Source organism: Somniosus microcephalus, unplaced genomic scaffold (genome assembly GCF_052327205.1).
Source record: "Somniosus microcephalus isolate GS21.2 unplaced genomic scaffold, FLI_Smic_1.0 unresolved_chr7, whole genome shotgun sequence".
NCBI classification, from domain to species: Eukaryota; Metazoa; Chordata; class Chondrichthyes; order Squaliformes; family Somniosidae; genus Somniosus; species Somniosus microcephalus.
In genome coordinates this window covers 1,643,683-1,669,497 of record NW_028225185.1, presented here as the reverse complement: position 1 = coordinate 1,669,497, position 25,815 = coordinate 1,643,683, and the positions used below count along the sequence as shown (strand labels likewise).

The window sequence follows — 25,815 nt, the reverse complement described above, 5'->3', positions numbered from 1 at the left end:
CTCCCCCGCATATCTGACATGGTCAATCAGATAGCGCAATACCGGGTGTTCTCGACGATTGATCTGAAGTCGGCATACCACCAGCTCCCCATCAGGGCTGAGGACCGCCAGTACACAGCTTTTGAAGCTGACGGTCGTCTCTACCACTTCCTCAGAGTTCCCTTCGGCATCACCAACGGGGTTTCAGTCTTCCAACGGGAGATGGACTGGATGGTTGACCAGAACGCGCTCCAGGCCACTTTCCCCTATCTAGACAACGTCACTATCTGCGGCCACGACCAGCAGGACCATGATGTTAATCTAGAGAAATTCCTCCATACGGCCCAGCGGCTGAACCTAACATACAACAAGGACAAATGTATGTTTCGTACCACGCGCCTTGCCATTCTTGGCTGTGTAGTGGAGAACGGAGTCATCGGCCCCGACCCCGACAGGATGCGCCCCCTTATGGAGCTCCCCCTCCCCCACTGCCAAAAAGCACTGAAGAGATGCCTAGGGTTTTTCTCGTACTATGCTCAGTGGGTGCCCAACTATGCGGACAAAACCAGACCCCTCATCAAGTCCACCTCCTTCCCCCTGACAGCAGAGGCCTGTGCAGCCTTCACTCTCATAAAAAGAGATATTGCGAGGGCCATGATGCACGCAGTGGATGAGTCCATCACTTTCCAAGTGGAGAGCAACGCATCCGACTTTGCCCTAGCTGCAACCCTTAACCAGACGGGGAGACCCGTGGCCTTTTTCTCAAGGACCCTCCAGGGCCCCGAGATTCGACACTCCTCTGTCGAAAAGGAGGCCCAGGCCATTGTGGAAGCTGTGCGACATTGGAGGCATTACCTGGCCGGAAAACGATTTACCCTGCTCACTGACCAGCGTTCAGTAGCTTTTATGTTTAATAATAAGCAGAGGGGCAAAATCAAGAATGACAAGATCTTGAGGTGGAGAATCGAACTCTCCACCTACAATTACGATATCTTGTACCGGCCCGGGAAACTCAATGAGCCCCCAGATGCCCTATCACGTGGTACATGCGCCAACGCGCAGATTGATAGACTGAAGACCCTCCACAATGACCTCTGCCATCCGGGGGTCACCAGGTTTTTTCACTTCATCAAATCCCGTAACCTGCCCTACTCCATCGAGGAGGTCAGGACCATGACCAGGAACTGCCAAATCTGTGCCGAACGCAAACCGCATTTTTATAGGCCAGACAGAGCAAGCCTGATCAAAGCCACGCGCCCCTTTGAACGGCTGAGCGTCGATTTTAAAGGGCCCCTCCCCTCCTCCGACCGCAATGTGTACTTCCTCAACATAATTGACGAGTACTCCCGTTTCCCGTTTGCCATCCCTTGCTCAGACATGACCAGTACCACGGTCATTAAATGTCTGAATGACCTCTTCGCCTTGTTCGGTTTCCCTAGCTATATTCATAGCGACAGGGGCTCATCCTTTATGAGCGACGAACTTCGTCAGTACCTGCTCGCGAGAGGTATTGCTACAAGCAGGACCACCAGCTACAACCCCCGGGGGAATGGCCAGGTGGAAAGGGAGAATGCGACGGTCTGGGAGGCAGTCCTTTTAAACTTGAAATCTAAGGGCCTTCCGACCTCTCGCTGGCAGGAGGTCCTCCCTGCGGCGCTCCATTCCATTCGGTCACTGCTCTGTACAGCCACCAATGCCACCCCTCATGAGAGGATGTTCTCCTTCCCCAGGAAGTCCACATCGGGGATCTCATTACCGACATGGCTGACTTCTCCAGGACCCGTCCTACTGTGGAAGCACGTGAGGTCCCATAAGACGGACCCCCTGGTCGAGAGGGTGAGCCTCCTCCATGCCAACCCTCAGTATGCTTACGTGGTGTACCCGGACGGGCGGGAGGACACAGTCTCCATACGAGACCTCGCACCTTCGGGTGCTCCCGAAACACCTCCTTCGCCACCACCACTACCCACGCCTACCCCCAGTATGCTTACGTAGCGTAACCGGACGGGCGGGAGGACACAGTCTCCACACGAGATCTCGCACCTTCGGGTGCCCCTGAAACACTACCATTGCCATCCACCACTACCCACAACCCAACCCCGCTAGATGGCATGCCGCAGCCCCAGGACCCGTCATTGACCACCCAACCACTCAATGAGACGCCTGATTCAACGTTGGATGCTGCACCATCACCGCCGCCACCACGACGATCAGGACGGCATACAAGGCCACCTGATAGACTTACTTACACGAACCTTTAGTACACTTCACCCCGCCGGACTCAATTTTAAACAAGGGGTGAATGTGGTAAACCACTGTTATTGTTGTTCACCGTTGTTGTTGCACACTGTTGTACCTATGCATGCCTCAGCATGTCTCTGCTGGCTCCGCCCCTGGCTCCACCCACAGGCCCAGGTATAAAGGCGACTGCTCTGCAGCCCCCTGCCTTCTTGGAACCCAGTCAACCACAAGAGGCATGCTCTGTTCTTTGCTAATAAAAGCCTTTTAGTTACTCTCCTAACTCTCTGTCTTTTATGAGTAATTGATAGCGCATCAGGAAGCAAGTCATCCTCGGTTCCGAGGGACTGCCTAAGAAGAAGATTAGATGGGATTGGGGACAGGATTGGCCTTGGCTATGATGGTTGAATATCCTACTGACACTGCCTGATCTTTCAGCGAGTTTATCCGGTGAGGAGCTGAGTCACGGACAGCAGGAAAGTTCCAGGTTTGACCACTTCTCAATGCTTTAGCTTGCGTCGGCCAGAGTGGTAGCAGTGGTGCTAGAGTTGGTGCCCGGGTAAGTAAGAGGCACACCAGCCCGAGATCTCACTCCAGATTGCTGTCCAGGGGGGCTGGCTGGAAATACACGTGCGGAATTCAGGATCAGGCTCAGCTACGATGCCGTCATGGTCAGAGATTGGCTGACGCCCCTGGAACTTTACCCAAGCATGAGTTAATGTCTTAAGGACAGAAGGGAAGATAGCTGGGAGGAAGAGAAAGAGGCTCCGGCTGGGCTGTGTCCCTTTAAGAAGTGTTTACTGTTGGGTGCAGGCAGATTTGTTTTCACTATTACATTGGAAACTCCAGCTTCAGCTTAGTTGCAGGTGGTTTATTCATCCCTTTGGGGACCTGCTCTTTAAGTACAGTAGCGGACAGTTCTTTCAAAAGAGACTTCCTGTAGCTTTGCAACCCCCTTTCAGTGTAACTCGCCAAGTTAATGGCTAACAGTAAACTTCCTCTGACAAACAACGACTCCTGTTTAAAACATTCCACTTGCTGAAAGTTGAGTGAGGGAAATGGTAACTGAACTCTCCCAGTGGACATTTTGCTAACAAGAGAATTTAAAACTTTCCAATCTGTTGGTTGATATTTCTGACTGGCTCAGTGGCTGCATTGGTTAATAATAAAGAATTATACGGTTTGTCAATTGGTTTTTAAAATATATATATTGATAAACACAAATGAGGGTTGAAAGACCATGGTGCAGGACACTCCCACAGTTGAATAGTCTCGGAGAGATGAGGGGTGGTAGATAATAAAGTAGTGGTTAGGTCATGCTGAGGGAGGAAAGGCAGTTTCATACTTTTGAGGTCATGAAAATCCAGCACATTACAAAAGAGTTACTGTTACGTCTGAGGGAAATTTGCAGAAGGCACAATGCACTCGACTGGATCCCATATCGTTTCCCTGATGGCTCAAAGTACAGAGCTGCCTCACACGGTCCGGTAAAAGAAAGAAAGACTTGCATTTAAATAGCGCCTTTCATGACCTCGGGACGTCCCAAAATGCTTTACAGCCAATGAAGTACTTGTTGAAGTGTGGTCACTGTTGTAATGTAGGAAATGCGACAGCCAATTTGCGCACAGCAAGAGCCCACAGGTTGGCGGGGGAGTTGTAATTCTACCGATTAATCATTTTATTGAAAAGTTGGTGTAAATACAGTAAGAAGTTCCCTATTTTGTACTTGGATTGCGTTTTACAATAGAATTATTCAAAGAAGAAATTTCACCGCACCCCGCAGTGTGTAGTGCATTAAGTCAAAATAAGTTTGAAGTAATTTTATCTGACCCGTGCTGTATCTGCCCTAGGAGTGTTTGATGGGGACAGTGTAGAGGGAGCTTTGCTCTGTATCTAACCCGTGCTGTACCTGCCCTGGGAGTGTTTGATGGGACAGTGTAGAGGGAGCTTTACTCTGTATCTAACCCGTGCTGTACCTGCCCTGGGAGTGTTTGATGGGGACAGTGTAGCGGGAGCTTTACTCTGTATCTAACCCATGCTGTACCTGCCCTGGGAGTGTTTGATGGGACAGTGTAGAGGGAGTTTTACTCTGTATCTAACCCATGCTGTACCTGTCCTGGGAGTGTTTGATGGGACAGTGTAGAGGGAGCTTTACTCTGTATCTAACCCCGTGCTGTACCTGCCCTGGGAGTGTTTGATGGGACAGTGTAGAGGGAGTTTTACTCTGTATCTAACCCGTGCTGTACCTGCCCTGGGAGTGTTTGATGGGACAGTGTAGAGGGAGTTTTACTCTGTATCTAACCCGTGCTGTACCTGCCCTGGGAGTGTTTGATGGGACAGTGTAGAGGGAGCTTTACTCTGTATCTAACCCCGTGCTGTATCTGCCCTGGGAGTGTTTGATGGGACAATGTAGAGGGAGCTTTACTCTGTATCTAACCCGTGCTGTACCTGCCCTGGGAGTGTTTGATGGGACAGTGTTGAGGGAGCTTTACTCTGTATCTAACCCGTGCTGTACCTGCCCTGGGAGTGTTTGATGGGACAGTGTAGAGGGAGCTTTACTCTGTATCTAACCCATGCTGTACCTGCCCTGGGAGTGTTTGATGGGACAGTGTAGAGGGAGCTTTACTCTGTATCTAACCCGTGCTGTACCTGCCCTGGGAGTGTTTGATGGGACAGTGTAGAGGGAGCTTTACTCTGTATCTAACCCCGTGCTGTACCTGCCCTGGGAGTGTTTGATGGGACAGTGTAGAGGGAGCTTTACTCTGTATCTAACCCCGTGCTGTATCTGCCCTGGGAGTGTTTGATGGGACAATGTAGAGGGAGCTTTACTCTGTATCTAGCCCGTGCTGTACCTGCCCTGGGAGTGTTTGATGGGACAGTGTAGAGGGAGCTTTACTCTGTATCTAGCCCGTGCTGTACCTGCCCTGGGAGTGTTTGATGGGACAGTGTAGAGGGAGCTTTACTCTGTATCTAACCCCGTGCTGTACCTGTCCTGGGAGTGTTTGATGGGACAGTGTAGAGGGAGCTTTACTCTGTATCTAACCCGTGCTGTACCTGCCCTGGGAGTGTTTGATGGGACAGTGTAGAGGGAGCTTTACTCTGTATCTAACCCGTGCTGTACCTGCCCTGGGAGTGTTTGATGGGACAGTGTAGAGGGAGCTTTACTCTGTATCTAGCCCGTGCTGTACCTGCCCTGGGAGTGTTTGATGGGACAGTGTAGAGGGAGCTTTACTCTGTATCTAACCCCGTGCTGTACCTGCCCTGGGAGTGTTTGATGGGACAGTGTAGAGGGAGCTTTACTCTGTATCTAACCCGTGCTGTACCTGCCCTGGGAGTGTTTGATGGGACAGTGTAGAGTGAGCTTTACGCTGTATCTAACCCGTGCTGTACCTGCCCTGGGAGTGTTTGATGGGACAGTGTAGAGGGAGCTTTACTCTGTATCTAACCCGTGCTGTACCTGCCCTGGGAGTGTTTGATGGGACAGTGTAGAGGGAGCTTTACTCTGTATCTAACCCGTGCTGTACCTGCCCCGGGAGTGTTTGATGGGACAGTGTAGAGGGAGCTTTACTCTGTATCTAACCCGTGCTGTACCTGCCCTGGGAGTGTTTGATGGGACAGTGTAGAGGGAGCTTTACTCTGTATCTAACCCGTGCTGTACCTGCCCTGGGAGTGTTTGATGGGACAGTGTAGAGGGAGCTTTACTCTGTATCTAACCCGTGCTGTACCTGCCCTGGGAGTGTTTGATGGGACAGTGTAGAGGGAGCTTTACTCTGTATCTAACCCGTGCTGTACCTGCCCTGGGAGTGTTTGATGGGACATTGAACTATGTAGAACTATCCTGTACCTGAGCTAGCAGTCATTGATGGGCAGTGTATAGGGAGCCTTTGTCTGCATGTAACCATCCTGTATCTGGTTTAACAGGCCTCAGTGACTCATTCAACATTAATGTGAAACAAGCCAGGATCTTCAAAGGACCAAAGAAGGGTCAGTTTGGATATAAAGTTCTACAGCATGAAGCGGAGGGTCAGAAATGGTAAGTTTGCAAATCAATTAGTTTTAAACATAACTTTCAGATTGGATGCCTTAGAACCCTTTAGACATAAGCTCATTTTTTATTTTTATGATATCTTCTCTATCATGTAGCGAGAATCATACAGACAGGCTCCATGTTCTGTCCCTGACTGTGCAGAATTAGCTGGTGTTAGTTGGGGCTGTAAAAATTGCTTTTGTACCCTTGGGTTAGGGAGGGAATAATCAGTCAGGGTTCCCACTCGATCACTATCCAGTGACCCCTGCTGACTGTGTGTGGACATGGATGCTGGAGGGGGGCAAGATCACCCCCTCCATGGTCAATTAGCCTGTTGCCATCTGTTCTCACGCACAACTTGGGCAAGGTACCAGAGGGCAGGGGGTATCCATGGAAGAGCCCTCACCTTCAGGAGAGAAGGGGAGTAAACTGGGAATGGAAGAAGAAATCTATATTCATGAAAGTAGAAGAACAGGTGATGAGATAAATTTGCAAACGTTGCCTGACTGCGTGCGTGTGTGGTACAAACTCGGAGACTTGTGTCCAGTTCCCATCCGATGCTGTTTTGCCCCTCAGGAAACCCTTAAAGCAGTAAATACTCACCCTCAACTCATTCCCAACTTCATTTATTGCTATGATGACTGAAGTACGGCTATGGCCACAAGCCTGGGAAACAGCTGCTTCCTGGCACATTCTGGCATGTGCCTGACATCAGTGCAGCTCAGTTCCAGCCGTCCTCACCTGTCTGGGCCTCGCTGACACAGATTCACTGCATTCAAGCTCTAGAAAGCACCTGTGGGGCTGGAAAGGTGACATATTGCTGGGTGAGATTTAGATAAACCAAGTTATTGAACTTAATAAAGGTAGAGAATTTAAGTCACAGTTAAGCCAGACTGCACACGTGGTAACGAGTAGCATCTCAGTTTAAAAAACCATTCTCTCCGTCGCCTTCTTCCCCTCCTCTTCTGAAAGTGCCGACACTTGCTGGGTACAGTCCCATAGGTGCTGGTTACCTTCCAATACTTCACCCAAGTGGCACTCTGCTTGTGTGCGCTCAGACAGTGACAATCGGTCAGATATTCTATTGTCGGGGGCAAGGGGGGTGGTCGGCATCGCAGCGAGCCTGACCCTGGCCCCCACCTCATATCCATACACCCACACTTTCCAGCCGGGGTTTACTGGATAGCAAATTAGGAGCAAGGAACCTTGGCTGATTTCCCCTCCCTGTGTCGGGGGACGCTGTGTTTATTGGGATGACTGTACCGCAGCAGGTTAGCTGGGGAGGTGGGGGAGGAGAGAGAGGGAGACGTGAATGTTTTAAAATGAAATGTAGAATGATTATCTGTGCACAACCCAGTACGGTGGAATGACAAGCCCTTCACACTGCAGGAGTGTTAAATAACTCTCCGTTATAGAAAGGTCTTCTTTATTTGGCAGTTTCCCTTATATTTTAGAGGCCGGTTAGCCTAACATCTGTCATTGGGAAAACGCTCAAAATCATTATTAAGTAGCAGGACATTTAGAAAATCATAATACAATCAAACAGAGTCAACATGGTTTTATGAAAGGGAAATCGTGTTTGACAAATTTATTAGAATTCTTTGAGGATGTCACGAGCAGGGTGGATAAAGGGGAACCAGTAGATGTCGTGTATTTGGATTTTCAAAAGGCATTCGATAAGGTGCCACATAAAAGGTTACTGCACAAGATAAGAGCTCATGGTGTTGGAGGTAATATATTAGCATGGATAGAGGATTGGCTAATTAACAGAAAGCAGAGAGTCGGGATAAATGGGTCATTTTCAGGTTGGCAAACTGTAACTAGTGGGGTGCCACAGGGATCACTGCTGGGGCCTCAACTATTTTCAATCTATGTTAATGACTTGGATGAAGGGACCGAGCGTACTGTAGCCAAATTTGCGGACGATACAAAGATAGGTGGGAAAGCAAGTTGTGAGGAGGACACAGAGTCTGCAAAGGGATATAGATCCCCAGCTAACCGGCCAAATTTTTGCCCACTCACTTTATCTATCTATGTGGGAAAATGTGAGGTTATCCACTTTGGTAGCAAGAATAGAAAAGCAAAATATTATTTAAATGGCGAGAGACTACAGAATGCTACGGTACAGAAGGATCTGGGTGTCCTCATACATGAATCACAAAAAGTTAGCCTGCAGGTACAGCAAGTAATTAGGAAGGCAAATGGAATGTTGGCCTTTATTGTAAGGGGGTTGGAGTATAAAAGTAGGGAAGTCTTGCTCCAACTGTACAGGGCGTTGGTGAGGCCACACCTGGAGTACTATGTACAGTTTTGGTCTTCTTATTTAAGGAGGGATATACTTGCATTGGAGGCAGTTCAGAGAAGGTTCACGAGGTTGATTCCGGAGATGAGGGGTTGACTTATGAGGAAAGGTTGGGCCTATACTCATTGGAGTTTAGAAGAATGAGAGGTGATCTTATTGAAACATATAAGATTCTGAGGGGGTGGACAGGGTAGATGCTGAAAGGATGTTTCCCCTCGTGGGGGAATCCAGAACTAGGGGCCGAGTCTCAGGATAAGGGGTTGACCATTTAAGTCGGAGATGAGGAGGAATTTCTTCTGTCTGAGGGTGGTGAATCTGTGGAGTTCTCTACCCCAGAGAGCTGTGGAGGCTGGGTCATTGAATATATTCAAGGCAGAGAGAGACAGAGATTTGAGCAACAGGGGAGTCGAGGGTTATGGGGAACAGGCAGGAAAGTGGAGTTGAGGCCAAGATCAGATCAGCCATTGAATGGCTCGAGGGGCCGAATGGCCTGCTCCTGCTCCTATTTCTTACGTTCTTATAAAAGTGCAAATAATTTTGTGACAGCGAATGTGTGATAAATGTCGCAACCCCCCCACATGTCAGCACAAATGGAAATAATGAAAGCATTTGTCCGTGTGCCCATTCGGTATGTCTCATATCTTCAGTGTCTCCGTTCCTGAACTCAGACACATTTCTTTCATTAATCCACTTGGTTCATTAATTGAAATCAGATTCTTGAATTCGATTCCTGGCTTTTTGTGAAGCTCTGGCTGTAACTCCTGCCAGGCGAACTGAGAATTCAGTTGAAATCCAGTCAACAGAACAGTTAAGAAATTGCGGACAATGTCTTTCTGGCCATTGTAATTCAGTAGCACGTCTGGCATGTGTGACCTTTACTGCAATATTGGGACTGTTGAAGTGATTCATTGCAAAATAAAACATTGACATATTTAATATTTTGAGTATTTCTACCCACGACCCTCCCCTTCCCCCTGGAAGCTACTGTTTTTCCAGCCACTCCCTGTAGGGCACCTTGCCTGAGTGCCCACTCTTTATTTTGACTGTCAGCAGGCATGGGCGGGGGAGGTTGGGGGGGGCATCACATCCGAAACCTGATCCTGTCCTTACCCTGCGTCCACTGGAAGGGGATCGGAGCTGGAATCCCGGGAGACTTCCCGCCTGCCAGCCCAGTGGCACCAAGACCGATTACAGAAGGCCATTGGGAGAACTTCGCTGCCCTCTGTGTTGGAGAAATTGAGTAGCACATGAAGACCCAACAGAAAGAGAACGTGTTGGAGTGGAGCGAAACTCACACTAATGATGGTGGGTTATGATAAGCTGCAAATCAGACATGGTTCCTGCTCATGATCACTAGCTAGTGTGTGTGTGTGTGTGTGTGTGTGTGGACATCGGGTGAGGGAGGATTGGGCTTGGCTTTGCTGACACCAGCCATACAGGTGAAGGACAGCCTGTGAGGTGAGGTAATAGGGACAATAATGTCTCTGGGGTGTAGAAATTAACGGGGATGGGGTTATAATCTCTGGCCAGTCAGAAGTATCTGAGCTGCTCCAGAGCCCCGTGCGGTTTCGAATCGCTCCCCTTTTCTTGGTTCTGACCGCCGGACTTATTCAGTAGCGATGTAGACAAAACGAGACTCGTGGTTGGGTGCAAAGAAGACCAGTATTAATTGAAATAAAAGGAAATAAATTGAAAATAATCAATACAGCACACCTATGCTTAATACAGCACTATTTTGCTTAATACAACACTCTTTTACTTAATACAGCACTTTTACCTAGTGCAGCACACTTTTACTTAATACAGCACTTTTACCTAGTGCGGCACACTTTTACTTAATACAGTACACTTTTGCTTACTACAGCACTCTTTTGCTTAGTACAGCACTTTTACTTAATAGGGGAGAGGAAACGGACACATCGAGGGAAAATTGACTAAAATTACAATTTAACAAAAATTCCCCTTAATTCCCACCCCAATACCTATCTAAGTTGCCTTGTAATGGGCCAGAAAATCTATGCTCACCAGTGAAACGCCTGCTCCGTGCCCCTGCGGTCTGTATTCTTCACCGCCCCGAAGTAGAGATACCCCAGTATTTAAAAGTAATTGCTGGTATTCCACTTCTTTTGGGCGGGCTTGCTGAGCTGTTCTTCTGTAGGCAGAGCACGGAGGCGAGGCGGCAGAGAGGGAGAGAATGGCTTCCCGAGAGGCTATCTATATACCCCAATTGGGAGCTGAAATCTTCGCGCCCAAATCCGGATGTATCTGGGCTATACAAGAGGGAGTCGATCTGTCCCCATTGACTGTGATGGGTTGAATGTATTCCCCATTCGTTGACTGGTTTGAATAAAGCTGTCTTAGTTTGAAAAAAAAAATGTCTGTTTCCTTAAGTGCTGAGTAAACAGCCCTTGGATGTTAGTGTAAACAAATCCATCATCCTGTGGTCCCGCCCAACCGCAATTGATTGACAGTCTCAAGTACTTAATCTCTTGAGTCAACATTGTAAGAGTTCGTGTAAACAAACATCCATTGTCCTGCGGTGAAACTTCCTAAACTGCAGTTGATTGACAGTTTAAATACCTCATTACTTCAGAGGCTGTTTTTTTAATTTCAAATCCTTTATCAGCCATCTTTTGATTTTCCTTTCACATACACACAGGCTGTGTTATGTCTTTTGCCACGAGGCCGGACAGCCATCTTTTGATGCCCTGGATTTTTAAGGTATATTCTACCCAGGTTTTCTTTAATCAAAAATATAATCTTCGGGGCTGTAGAAATTTTGGAAATTCTTGCGAAACCTTACAGGGGCCCAACTGCAGCAAGAGGCCTCACTTTCAGAACAAAGAGGGGGGAAAAAATATTTTTAACTCCAAAAATGAGTCATTCTTAACGTCTGATTCTACAAAAAAACAGGAAGGGTTGAATATGATTTCCAGGTTTCAGATTTTCTTTTTGTCTCTTCAATTAGAGAATACGAGTGGCTCTCTGTTTGCTCTGTGCCAGTGTCTCATCTGTTTCTCTCATTACTTGGCTGAAGGGAAGCTGTTGAGAAGTTGAAAGTGTTGGAGAGAGCAGCTCTGACTTGGCTGAGCCTTTGCAGCTTCGCAGCAGTACTATCTGCTGATATCATTTCCTCCGCTGATACAATGCCTCTTGAACCGAGTCCAACAACCTTTAGCTGCAATACCTAGGCTGACTCACGTAAATCTCCCGTCCCAAATCTTTCATTCAGGAGTGACCTTCATGTCTGTGCTGCTGCACTAGATTGTTTTTCTGTGACCTTCTCTCCCTCCGCCCTCCCTAAGGCGCTGAGTCTTGTTGAGATACAGTTCCACAGGTGGGTGGGCATGTGTGCTGTGAGGAGGATGCAGAGAAACTCCAGTACGATTTGGACAGGTTGGGCGATTGGGCAGATGCATGGCAGATGCAGTATAATGTGGATAAATGCAAGGTTATCCACTTTGGTGGCAAAAACAGGAAGGCAGATTATTATCTGAATGGCAATAGATTGGGAAAAGGGGACGTGCAACGAGACCTGGGTGTCCTTGTGCACCAGTTGCTGAAGGTAAGCATGCAGGTGCAGCAGGCGGTTAAGGAGGCAAATGGTATTTTGGCCTTCGTAGCGAGAGGGTTTAAGTACAGGAACAAGGATGTCTTGATGCAGTTGTACAGGGCCTTGGTGAGACCACACCTAGAGTATTGTGTGCAGTTTTGGTTGCCTTATCTGAGGAAGGATGTTCTTGCCATGGAGGGAGTGCAGCGAAGATTCACCAGGCTGATAACTGGGATGGCAGGAATGACATATGACGAATGACGTCATCGGGGTGCGCAGCGCCCCGATCGCGATATTTAGTTGCGCCCCCTGCTTTAACGCCAGACGTTATTTGCGACCGGTTCAGGGGGCCTACCTGCGGCGGTAGAGGCGCTAATTAAAAGAGAGGTGCGGGGCAGCCATTTTTTTTGCTGGTCGCCTGCCAGCACCTCTCCGCGCTGCCATCCCCGGCCTCCTGAGCCCGCCCCCCCCCCCCCGCCGTGGAGTGCCGACTGCGTTCCAAGAGCCCGGCACTTCTCCTCGGTGCTGGGCTCTTTTGCCGGCACTCGCGATCCTCGGGGGCCCAGCTGGGCCCCAGATCGCGCTGCAGAAGGCCCCTCCCCTTTAAGAAGGGGAGGAAGGCCTGCAGTACCGCAGTGCGCCGTGCCGCAGCGTGTGGCGCTGCGGCACGTTGTGCCGCGATCTTCAACTGCAGCGCCCCAAGAGGGATGCGGGGCGTCTCGAGAAGCGCCGCGCTTCTCTCTGGGGCGCGCAAAGTGAATTTCCGGCGGGCGGCCGCGACTACTTCCGGGGCGCTACTTTTAGCGCCCTGGCGAGGCTGGCGCCCCAAACGGGGTGCTACTGAATTTCTAGGCCCATGACTAAACTTAACGCCCCATCTGATGTCCTAACTGACATCAGCTAACTCCGCACAAACCGGCCGTGGAACCTGGGACCTTGCTGGTCTGTGTAACTCGGTACCACACTGGGAAGTCTATTTACACTCTGAGCCACCGGGCAAGCCTGCACTCAACGTTAGACGATTCATTAGGTAATTACTATGCTCAGGATTCAGGCAACAACAGTATAAAGAAGGTGTTCCGACGGGTCCGTGAAGAGCACCGATGTCTGGTACCGTGTGTTCACAGGAGATCTCATCAGCTTTATAAACAAATCTGGGCCCAATGGCATGGCTGCTGATGCGATGATGTCGCTGCCTCGCCGCTCATGTCGGGCATTGAAAATTGGAAAAACGCAAACCTTCCTCTTTACTGACCTCCGCACATCTGGGCTGGGCTTGGGGGTGGTGGTGGGAGGCAAAATCAGCCAGAGTTCTTACTGCTGATCACTGTGCAGTGATCCCTGCTGGAATGTATCCATATGGACCACAGGTGAGGGTTGTGGTACTCTCCAGAGCGGAGTAAGCTGCTGACAAAACTGGGTGTTGACTCACACTTGGGTGAAGCCCTGGAAGGCTGATGGTGTCCATGGAACGGAAGTCCAGCAAGAATGGGGAACGTCAGACGAGAGAAGACAACTTACATTGTTGTACAGCATAGAAACAGGCCATTCGGCCCAACTGGCCCGAGCCGGTGTTTATGCTCCACATGAGCCCCTCTTCATGTCACCCTATCAGCATATCCTTCTATTCCTTCCTCCCTGATGTGCTTTTCTAGCTTCCCCTTAACTACTCCCTGTGGTAACGAGTTCCACATTCTCACCACTCTCTGGGTAAAGAAGTTTCTCCTGAGTTCCCAGTTTATTAGTGACTATCTTATATTTATGACCCCTAGTTTTTGACTCCTGCACAAATATAAACATCTTCTCTACCTCTACTGTATCAAACACCTTTCATTACCTTAAAGACCTCGATCAGGTCACCCCTCATCATTCTCTTTCCTAGAGAAAAGAGCCCCAGCCTGTTCAGGCTTCCCTGATAGTTCTAACCTCTCAGTTCTGCATCATCCTTGTGAATCTTTATTGCACTTTCTCCAGTGCCTCGATATCCATTTTTATAATATGGACCCGATCTGTGCACAGTGCTGCAAGTGTGGTCAAACCACGGTATATGGAGACCCGATATGTGCACAGTGCTCCAAGTGTGGTCGAACCAAGGTATATGGAGACCCGATCTGTGCACAGTGCTCCAAGTGTGGTCGAACCAAGGTATATGGAGACCCGATCTGTGCACAGTGCTCCAACTGTGGTCGAACCAAGGTATATGGAGACCAGAACTGTGCACAGTGCTCCAAGTGTGGTCTAACCAAGGTATATGGAGACCAGAACTGTGCACAGTGCTCCAAGTGCGGTCTAACCGAGGTATATGGAGACCAGAACTGTGCACAGTGCTCCAAGTGCGGTCTAACCGAGGTATGTGGAGACCAGAACTGTGCACAGTGCTCCAAGTGTGGTCTAACTCAGGTATACGGAGACCAGAACTGTGCACAGTGCTCCAAGTGTGGTCTAACCAAGGTATATGGAGACCAGAACTGTGCACAGTGCTCCAAGTGTGGTCTAACCAAGGTATATGGAGACCCGATCTGTGCACAGTGCTCCAAGTGTGGTCTAACCAAGGTATATGGAGACCAGAACTGTGCACAGTGCTCCAAGTGTGGACTAACCAAGGTATATGGAGACCAGAACTGTGCACAGTGCTCCAAGTGTGGTCTAACCAAGGTATATGGAGACCAGAACTGTGCACAGTGCTCCAAGTGTGATCTAACCAAGGTATATGGAGACCAGAACTGTGCACAGTGCTCCAAGTGTGGTCTAACCAAGGTATATGGAGACCAGAACTGTGCACAGTGCTCCAAGTGTGGTCTAACCAAGGTATATGGAGACCCGATCTGTGCACAGTGCTCCAAGTGTGGTCTAACCAAGGTATATGGAGACCAGAACTGTGCACAGTGCTCCAAGTGTGGTCTAACCGAGGTATATGGAGACCCGATCTGTGCACAGTGCTCCAAGTGTGACCTAAACAAGGTATATGGAGACCAGAACTGTGCACAGTGCTCCAAGTGTGGACTAACCAAGGTATATGGAGACCAGAACTGTGCACAGTGCTCCAAGTGGGGTCTAACCAAGGTATATGGAGACCAGAACTGTGCACAGTGCTCCAAGTGTGGTCTAACCAAGGTATATGGAGACCAGAACTGTGCACAGTGCTCCAAGTGTGGTCTAACTCAGGTATATGGAGACCAGAACTGTGCACAGTGCTCCAAGTGTGGTCTAACTCAGGTATATGGAGACCAGAACTGTGCACAGTGCTCCAAGTGTGGTCTAACCAAGGTATATGGAGACCAGAACTGTGCACAGTGCTCCAAGTGTGATCTAACCAAGGTATATGGAGACCAGAACTGTGCACAGTGCTCCAAGTGTGGTCTAACCAAGGTATATGGAGACCAGAACTGTGCACAGTGCTCCAAGTGTGGTCTAACCAAGGTATATGGAGACCAGAACTGTGCACAGTGCTCCAAGTGTGATCTAACCAAGGTATATGGAGACCAGAACTGTGCACAGTGCTCCAAGTGTGGTCTAACCAAGGTATATGGAGACCAGAACTGTGCACAGTGCTCCAAGTGTGATCTAACCAAGGTATATGGAGACCAGAACTGTGCACAGTGCTCCAAGTGTGGTCTAACTCAGGTATATGGAGACCAGAACTGTGTACAGTGCTCCAAGTGTGGTCTAACCAAGGTATATGGAGACCCGATCTGTGCACAGTGCTCCAAGTGTGGTCTAACCAAGGTATATGGAGACCAGAACTGTGCACAGTGCTCCAAGTGTGGTCTGACCAAGGTATATGGAGACCAGAACTGTGCACAGTGCTCCAAGTGCGGTCTGACCAAGGTATATGGAGACCAGAACCATGCACAGTGCTCCAAGTGTGATCGAACCAAGGTATATGGAGACCAGAACTGTGCACAGTGCTCCAAGTGTGATCGAACCAAGGTATATGGAGACCAGAACTGTGCACAGTGCTCCAAGTGTGGTCTGACCAAGGTATATGGAGACCAGAACTGTGCACAGTGCTCCAAGTGTGGTCTAACCAAGGTATATGGAGACCAGAACTGTGCACAGTGCTCCAAGTGTGATCTAACCGAGGTATATGGAGACCAGAACTGTGCACAGTGCTCCAAGTGTGGTCTAACCAAGGTATATGGAGACCAGAACTGTGCACAGTGCTCCAAGTGTGGTCTAACCCAGGTATATGGAGACCAGGACTGTGCACAGTGCTCCAAGTGCGGTCTGACCAAGGTATATGGAGACCAGAACCGTGCACAGTGCTCCAAGTGTGGTCGAACCAAGGTATATGGAGACCAGAACTGTGCACAGTGCTCCAAGTGTGGTCTAACCAAGGTATATGGAGACCAGAACCGTGCACAGTGCTCCAAGTGTGGTCGAACCAAGGTATATGGAGACCAGAACTGTGCACAGTGCTCCAAGTGTGGTCGAACCAAGGTATATGGAGACCAGAACTGTGCACAGTGCTCCAAGTGTGGTCTAACCAAGGTATATGGAGACCAGAACTGTGCGCAGTGCTCCAAGTGTGGTCTAACCAAGGTATATGGAGACCAGAACTGTGCACAGTGCTCCCAGTGTGGTCGAACCAAGGTATATGGAGACCAGAACTGTGCACAGTGCTCCAAGTGTGGTCTAACCAAGGTATATGGAGACCAGAACTGTGCACAGTGCTCCAAGTGTGGTCTAACCAAGGTATATGGAGACCAGAACTGTGCACAGTGCTCCAAGTGTGGTCTAACCAAGGTATATGGAGACCAGAACTGTGCACAGTGCTCCAAGTGTGGTCGAACCAAGGTATATGGAGACCAGAACTGTGCACAGTGCTCCAAGTGTGGTCTAACCAAGGTATATGGAGACCAGAACTGTGCACAGTGCTCCAAGTGTGGTCTAACCAAGGTATATGGAGACCAGAACTGTGCACAGTGCTCCAAGTGTGGTCTAACCAAGGTATATGGAGACCAGAACTGTGCACAGTGCTCCAAGTGTGGTCTAACCAAGGTATATGGAGACCAGAACTGTGCACAGTGCTCCAAGTGTGGACTAACCAAGGTATATGGAGACCAGAACTGTGCACAGTGCTCCAAGTGCGGTCTAACCAAGGTATATGGAGACCAGAACTGTGCACAGTGCTCCAAGTGTGGTCTAACCAAGGTATATGGAGACCAGAACTGTGCACAGTGCTCCAAGTGTGATCTAACCAAGGTATATGGAGACCAGGACTGTGCACAGTGCTCCAAGTGTGATCTAACCAAGGTATATGGAGACCAGAACTGTGCACAGTGCTCCAAGTGTGGTCGAACCAAGGTTCGATGCAAGTTTAACATAACTTCCCTGCTTTTCAGTTCTGTGGCGGAAAAGCTCTGCGGCACCGCCAAGTGCTGGAGTGCCAGAGGCCAGTCAGACATTTAATTGCGTTGGTGATACCACTACACGTCTAGTTCCCTTCTCACACGTGTCTCTACGGGATATTACTGTGAGGGGGGAGGAATGCCCACTGCTTTCCCACAGGAAGAAAAGAAAACTCAGAGAGATAGATAAACACGGATCTTTTTAATCCACCTGTAACCAGTGATGTGAGGCGTTGGGATCACCTCCCTTCGGTGTCTGCAGATCCACAATGTAAATAATTTAATGCAAAGACAGGCATCTCGTTAGGAACAGAAAAAGGGGAAATAAGATGGAGGCGAGACCCTCCCTCTCTTTCTGAGACCCTGATGGGAAAACTCTCTCAAATAAAATCAGAGACACTTCTGATTGAAATGGGGAAACATGAATCACCTGTGAAAGACCCATGAGGCCGGCCATAATGAGAGGGCTGCAAAAATCACAAGCTATTACCCCAAGATCAAAGAGGAGCTGGTGGGTCGCCACCCTGCTATTTCACTTAACCACGAGAGCTTGGCATTCAGTGGCCCTTTTAACTCAGTGAATTCACTTTTTGGCCATCCTTCATTGTTTACTGTCAGTCAGCAAACTTGGCTACACCCTCCCCACCGCCTTGTTTTCTCCCCTCCTCTCCAGAAGGTGCTGATTCTCACTGGGGTACGGGTCCCCTCCTCTCCTGAAGGTGCTGACTCTCACTGGGGTACGGGTCCCCTCCTCTCCTGAAGGTGCTGACTCTCACTGGGGTATGGGTCCCCTCCTCTCCTGAAGGTGCCGACTCACTGGGGCACGGGTCCCCTCCTCTCCTGAAGGTGCTGACTTTCACTGGGGTACGGGTCCCCTCCTCTCCTGAAGGTGCTGACTCTCACTGGGGTACAGGTCCCCTCCTCTCCTGAAGGTGCTGACTCTCACTGGGGTACGGGTCCCCTCCTCTCCTGAAGGTGCTGACTCTCACTGGGGTACGGGTCCCCTCCTCTCCTGAAGGTGCTGACACTCACTGGGGTACGGGTCCCCATCTCTCCTGAAGGTGCTGACACTCACTGGGGTACGGGTCCCCTCCTCTCCTGAAGGTGCCGACTCTCACTGGGGTACGGGTCCCCTCCTCTCCTGAAGGTGCCGACTCTCACTGGGGTACGGGTCCCCTCCTCTCCTGAAGGTGCTGACTCTCACTGGGGTACGGGTCCCCTCCTCTCCTGAAGGTGCTGACTCTCACTGGGGTACGGGTCCCCTCCTCTCCTGAAGGTGCTGACTCTCACTGGGGTACGGGTCCCCTCCTCTCCTGAAGCTGCTGACTCTCACTGGGGTACGGGTCCCCTCCTCTCCTGAAGGTGCTGACTCTCACTGGGGTACGGGTCCCCTCCTCTCCTGAAGGTGCTGACTCTCACTGGGGTATGGGTCCCCTCCTCTCCTGAAGGTGCTGACTCTCACTGGGGTACGGGTCCCCTCCTCTCCTGAAGGTGCTGACTCTCACTGGGGTACGGGTCCCCTCCTCTCCTGAAGGTGCTGACTCTCACTGGGGTACGGGTCCCCTCCTCTCCTGAAGGTGCTGACTCTCACTGGGGTATGGGTCCCTTCCTCTCCTGAAGGTGCTGACTCTCACTGGGGTACGGGTCCCCTCCTCTCCCGAAGGTGCTGACTCTCACTGGGGTATAGGTCCCCTCCTCTCCTGAAGGTGCTGACTCTCACTGGGGTACAGGTCCCCTCCTCTCCTGAAGGTGCTGACTCTCACTGGGGTACGGGTCCCCTCCTCTCCTGAAGGTGCTGACTCTCACTGGGGTACGGGTCCCCTCCTCTCCTGAAGGTGCTGACTCTCACTGGGGTACGGATCCCCTCCTCTCCTGATGGTGCTGACTCTCACTGGGGTACGGGTCCCCTCTCCTCTCCTGAAGGTGCTGACTCTCACTGGGGTACGGATCCCCTCCTCTCCTGATGGTGCTGACTCTCACTGGGGTACGGGTCCCCTCCTCTCCTGAAGGTGCTGACTCTCACTGGGGTACGGGTCCCCTCCTCTCCTGAAGGTGCTGACTCTCACTGGGGTACGGGTCCCCTCCTCTCCTGAAGGTGCTGACTCTCACTGGGGTACGGGTCCCCTCCTCTCCTGAAGGTGCTGACTCTCACTGGGGTACGGGTCCCCTCCTCTCCTGAAGGTGCTGACTCTCACTGGAGTACAGGTCCTCTCCTCTCCTGAAGGTGCTGACTCTCACTGGGGTACGGGTCCCCTCCTCTCCTGAAGGTGCTGACTCTCACTGGGGTATGGGTCCCCCTCCTCTCCTGAAGGTGCTGACTCTCACTGGGGTACGGGTCCCCTCCTCTCCTGAAGGTGCTGACTCTCACTGGGGTACGGGTCCCCTCCTCTCCTGAAGGTGCTGACTCTCACTGGGGTACGGGTCCCCTCCTCTCCTGAAGGCGCTGACTCTCACTGGGGTACGGGTCCCCTCCTCTCCTGAAGGCGCTGACTCTCACTGGGGTACGGGTCCCCTCCTCTCCTGAAGGTGCTGACTCTCACTGGGGTACGGGTCCCCTCCTCTCCTGAAGGTGCTGACTCTCACTGGGGTACGGGTCCCCTCCTCTCCTGAAGGTGCTGACTCTCACTGGAGTACAGGTCCTCTCCTCTCCTGAAGGTGCTGACTCTCACTGGGGTACGGGTCCCCTCCTCTCCTGAAGGTGCTGACTCTCACTGGGGTATGGGTCCCCCTCCTCTCCTGAAGGTGCTGACTCTCACTGGGGTACGGGTCCCCTCCTCTCCTGAAGGTGCTGACTCTCACTGGGGTACGGGTCCCCTCCTCTCCTGAAGGTGCTGACTCTCACTGGGGTACGGGTCCCCTCCTCTCCTGAAGGCGCTGACTCTCACTGGGGTACGGGTCCCCTCCTCTCCTGAAGGCGCTGACTCTCACTGGGGTACGGGTCCCCTCCTCTCCTGAAGGTGCTGACTCTCACTGGGGTACGGGTCCCCTCTCCTGAAGGTGCTGACTCTCACTGGGGTACGGGTCCACTCCTCTCCTGAAGGTGCTGACTCTCACTGGGGTACGGGTCCCCTCCTCTCCTGAAGGTGCTGACTCTCACTGGGGTACGGGTCCCCTCCTCTCCTGAGGGTGCTGACTCTCACTGGGGTACGGGTCCCCTCCTCTCCTGAAGGTGCTGACTCTCACTGGGGTACGGGTCCCCTCCTCTCCTGAAGGCGCTGACTCTCACTGGGGTACAGGTCCCCTCCTCTCCTGAAGGTGCTGACTCTCACTGGGGTACGGGTCCCCTCCTCTCCTGAAGGTGCTGACTCTCACTGGGGTACGGGTCCCCTCCTCTCCTGAAGGTGCTGACTCTCACTGGGGTACGGGTCCCCTCCTCTCCTGAAGGCGCTGACTCTCACTGGGGTACGGAACCTATGGGCGTTGGTTGCCTTTTAGCACCTCAGCCAGTGGCCATTCTTACATTGGATTACACAGGATATACGGCCCAGAAACAGGCCATTCGGCCCAACCAGTCCATGCCAGCGTTTATGCTCCACTCGAGCCTCCTCCCGTCTTTCCTCATCTAAATCTATCAGCGTAACCCTCTATTCCCTTCTCCCTCGTGTGCTTGTCCAGCCTCCCCTTAAATCCATCTATACTCCTCGCTTCAACCACTCCCTGTGGGAGCGAGTTCCACACTCTCACCACTCTCTGGGCAAAGAAGTTTCTTCTGAATTCCCTATTGGATTTCTGGGTGACTATCTTATATTGATGGCCTCTGGTTCTGCTCTTCCCCACGTGTGGGAACATTCTCTCTGTATCCACTCTATCAAAACCTCTCCAATTTTAAAGACCTCTATTAGGTCACCCTTCAGCCTATTTTCAAGAGAAAAGAGACCCAGCCTGTTCATCCTTTCCTGATATGTATACCCTCGCATTTCTGGTATCATCCTTTAAATCCTCCCTGCACCCTCTCCAGCGCCTCTACGTCTTTTGTATAATATGGCGACCAGAACTGCACGCAGCGCTCTAAGGGGAGAAATTCCGTTTGCTGCGCCACCCGTTAGCGCCTTAAGAGGGCGCTAAGTGGGTCGCAAGCCAGTTGGCGCCCAGGCGCGGCACTGCCCACGCCTCCCGCTAAATTCCGCGGGACGTTAGTGGTGGCGCTAACCGTTAGCGCTGTGCCGCTGCCGATGACGTCCTCGGTGTGCGCAGCGCCCCGCTGACGCCCCGGCCGCGACATTTGGCGGCGCCCCCTGATTTACCGCCGGACGCTATGTCCGACGGGTTCAGGGGGGCGAACCTGCGGCCGGGGAGGCGCAAATTCATGGCGAGGTGCGGGGCGGCCATTTCTGTTGTTGGCCTCCTGCCAGCACCTGCCTGCGCTCCCGTCCCCGGCCTGCTGAACCGCCCCCCGCGCGGAGTGCCGGCTGCGCTCCAAGAGCCCGGCACTTCTCCTCGGTGCCGGGCTCTTTTGCCGGCACTCGCGATCCTCGCCACGATATTCACTCGTAGCGCCCCAAGAGGGATACGGGGCGCCTCCTGTAGCACCGCGCTTCCCTTTGGGGCGCAACCAGTCAATTTCCGGTGCGGGGGCGCGAATGTTTCCGGGGCGCTACTTTTAGCGCCCTGGCGAGGCTGGCGCCTCAAACGGGGCTATACTCAACTTCTCCCCCTAAGTGTGGCCTAACCAAGGTTTGATACAGGTTTAGCATAACTTCCCCACTTTTCAATTCTATCCCTCTAGAAATAAATGCTCGTGCTTGTTTTTTATTATGGCCTTGCGTAAGTTTTAGTGTTTCCCATTGTCGTTCTACATCTTCATATGTGAGCCCATATTTGACAGTGGAGGGACTCACATTTCCCCACCTTCTCTCGTCTGAAGGTGTGCACTCTTACTGGAGTGCATTCCACAGACACCAGCACCCGCACATTCCAGCAGGGTTACTGGGTAGTGATTGGCAGCGGGAACCCCGGCTCCCATCTCCAGCTCAGGGAAAGACAGACCAATTCTTTCACCCCAACTTTCTTGAAATTGTGGCTCTTCACCCAGTGAAGAAGGGAGATGGACGAAGTGTTTCTCCCTCCCACATCTCGCAGCTCACTGTTAGAGGGGATACCGTCATTCCAACTGCCTGTGGTAGATATGAAACCAAGTAACAGAATGATGTCTGGATCACAATTCACTGGGGCCTGGACCATACCTAAAAGGATAACAGGATTCCCAAATGCCTTCACGAAACTCCCAGTGAGCCCACCCCCAGAATGACCCTGCAAGTGTCTGACGTAGCGACTCTCAGTCCAAGAACCTTTCGTTCATTCTCCCCTTCTGGGAAGGCACAGACTCGTACTAGGGTACGTGATTCACTTTTTCCCATGTGTGAGCTCAGAGCAGTGAGTGCTGCAGGTTATTTAGTGATGGGGGGGTGAGTGATATTAACTGAGCCCCGGCTGTCCCGAGTATTGCGCAGGCTTTAGGCTGTCCAGAGAAGCCAGCCGTCAATTGACACCAAATCTGACATTTCCGTTCCTCTGTAGCTGTCATTGGCTGTGGGCAGTTTCGTTCTGAGTTAAAGCAACATCTGATGTTTTTGCTTGTTAAAGCAAATACTGACCTTGGGACTTCAGATAATCTCGTGCTGTCTGTAACCAGAAATCACAGAATCACAGAAACCACACAGTGCAGATAGAGGCCATTTCGGCCCATCGAGCCTGCACCGACACATATCCCACCCGATCCCCGTAACCCCTACACCAACACATATCCCACTCTATCCCCGTAACCCCACGTATTTAATCCCCCTAACACTAAGGGTCAATTTATCATAGCCAATCAACCTAACCCGCACATCTTTGGACTACAGACATGCAGGCAAAAGTAGCAGGAATAGGAAAAGATACTCCACATCTCATGATGGCCAGAGCATCGTGACGAGACAGATCCTACATCCCCACGACCATGTAATCTCCTGGGAAAGGCATAAAATAAGAGAAATCCCCAAGGACAATAAGGGAAAAATACTTGGGAAGAATCCTCTCCGACTCCCTCAGGCACTGGAAACCAGTCCAGGAGGTCGCACGGACCCAGTGTTCTATAAAGGGGTTCAGTCCAGGAGGTCGCACGGACCCAGTGTTCTATAAAGGGGTTCAGTCCAGGAGGTCGCACGGACCCAGTGTTCTATAAAGGGGTTCAGTCCAGGGGGTCGCACGGACCCAGTGTTCTATAAAGGGGTTCAGTCCAGGAGGTCACATGGACCCAGTGTTCTATAAAGGGGTTCAGTCCAGGAGGTCGCACGGACAGTGTTCTATAAAGGGGTTCAGTCCAGGGGGTCGCACGGACCCAGTGTTCTACAAAGGGGTTCAGTCCAGGAGGTCGCACGGACAGTGTTCTATAAAGGGGTTCAGTCCAGGGGGTCGCACGGACCCAGTGTTCCATAAAGGAGTTCAGTCCAGGAGGTCGCACGGACCCAGTGTTCTATAAAGGGGTTCAGTCCAGGAGGTCGAACGGACAGTGTTCTATAAAGGGGTTCAGTCCAGGGGGTCGCACGGACAGTGTTCTATAAAGGGGTTCAGTCCAGGAGGTCGCACGGACAGTGTTCTATAAAGGGGTTCAGTCCAGGAGGTCGCACGGACAGTGTTCTATAAAGGGGTTCAGTCCAGGAGGTCGCACGGACCCAGTGTTCTATAAAGGGGTTCAGTCCAGGAGGTCGCACGGACCCAGTGTTCTATAAAGGGGTTCAGTCCAGGGGGTCGCACGGACCCAGTGTTCTATAAAGGGGTTCAGTCCAGGAGGTCGCACGGACAGTGTTCTATAAAGGGGTTCAGTCCAGGAGGTCGCACGGACAGTGCTCTATAAAGGGGTTCAGTCCAGGAGGTCGCACGGACAGTGTTCTATAAAGGGGTTCAGTCCAGGAGGTCGCACGGACCCAGTGTTGTATAAAGGGGTTCAGTCCAGGAGGTCGCACGGACAGTGTTCTATAAAGGGGTTCAGTCCAGGAGGTCGCACGGACAGTGTTCTATAAAGGGGTTCAGTCCAGGAGGTCGCACGGACCCAGTGTTCTATAAAGGGGTTCAGTCCAGGAGGTCGCACGGACACAGTGTTCTATAAAGGGGTTCAGTCCAGGAGGTCGCACGGACCCAGTGTTCTATAAAGGGGTTCAGTCCAGGAGGTCGCACGGACCCAGTGTTCTATAAAGGGGTTCAGTCCAGGAGGTCGCACGGACCCAGTGTTCTATAAAGGGGTTCAGTCCAAGAGGTCGCACGGACCCAGTGTTCTATAAAGGGGTTCAGTCCAGGAGGTCGCACGGACACAGTGTTCTATAAAGGGGTTCAGTCCAGGGGGTCGCACGGACCCAGTGTTCTATAAAGGGGTTCAGTCCAGGAGGTCGCACGGACCCAGTGTTCTATAAAGGGGTTCAGTCCAGGAGGTCGCACGGACCCAGTGTTCTATAAAGGGGTTCAGTCCAGGAGGTCACACGGACAGTGTTCTATAAAGGGGTTCAGTCCAGGAGGTCGCACGGACAGCGTTCTATAAAGGGGTTCAGTCCAGGAGGTCGCACGGACAGTGTTCTATAAAGGGGTTCAGTCCAGGAGGTCGCACGGACAGTGTTCTATAAAGGGGTTCAGTCCAGGGGGTCGCACGGACCCAGTGTTCTATTAAGGGGTTCAGTCCAGGAGGTCGCACGGACCCAGTGTTCTATAAAGGGGTTCAGTCCAGGAGGTCGCACGGACCCAGTGTTCTATAAAGGGGTTCAGTCCAGGGGGTCGCACGGACCCAGTGTTCTATAAAGGGGTTCAGTCCAGGAGGTCACACGGACAGTGTTCTATAAAGGGGTTCAGTCCAGGAGGTCACACGGACAGTGTTATATAAAGGGGTTCAGTCCAGGAGGTCGCACGGACCCAGTGTTCTATAAAGGGGTTCAGTCCAGGAGGTCGCACGGACAGTGTTCTATAAAGGGGTTCAGTCCAGGAGGTCGCACGGACAGTTTTCTATAAAGGGGTTCAGTCCAGGAGGTCGCACGGACCCAGTGTTCTATAAAGGGGTTCAGTCCAGGAGGTCGCACGGACCCAGTGTTCTATAAAGGGGTTCAGTCCAGGGGGTCGCACGGACCCAGTGTTCTATAAAGGGGTTCAGTCCAGGAGGTCGCACGGACCCAGTGTTCTATAAAGGGGTTCAGTCCAGGGGGTCGCACGGACCCAGTGTTCTATAAAGGGGTTCAGTCCAGGAGGTCACACGGACCCAGTGTTCTATAAAGGGGTTCAGTCCAGGAGGTCGCACGGACAGTGTTCTATAAAGGGGTTCAGTCCAGGAGGTCGCACGGACAGTGTTCTATAAAGGGGTTCAGTCCAGGAGGTCGCACGGACCCAGTGTTCTATAAAGGGATTC

The 25,815-nt window shown here is 51.5% G+C and overlaps 1 protein-coding gene across 1 annotated transcript in view; it reads left to right on the top strand.

The window, feature by feature from the left end:
* itga10 (integrin, alpha 10) overlaps positions 1 to 25,815 on the top strand; it is a 173,829-nt gene that overhangs the window by 21,899 nt on the left and 126,115 nt on the right. Inside the window, exon 2 of the mRNA XM_085978412.1 lies at positions 6,139 to 6,250. Coding sequence (XP_085834538.1) covers positions 6,139 to 6,250 — 112 coding nt within the window. The remainder of the gene's footprint in view (positions 1 to 6,138; positions 6,251 to 25,815) is intronic.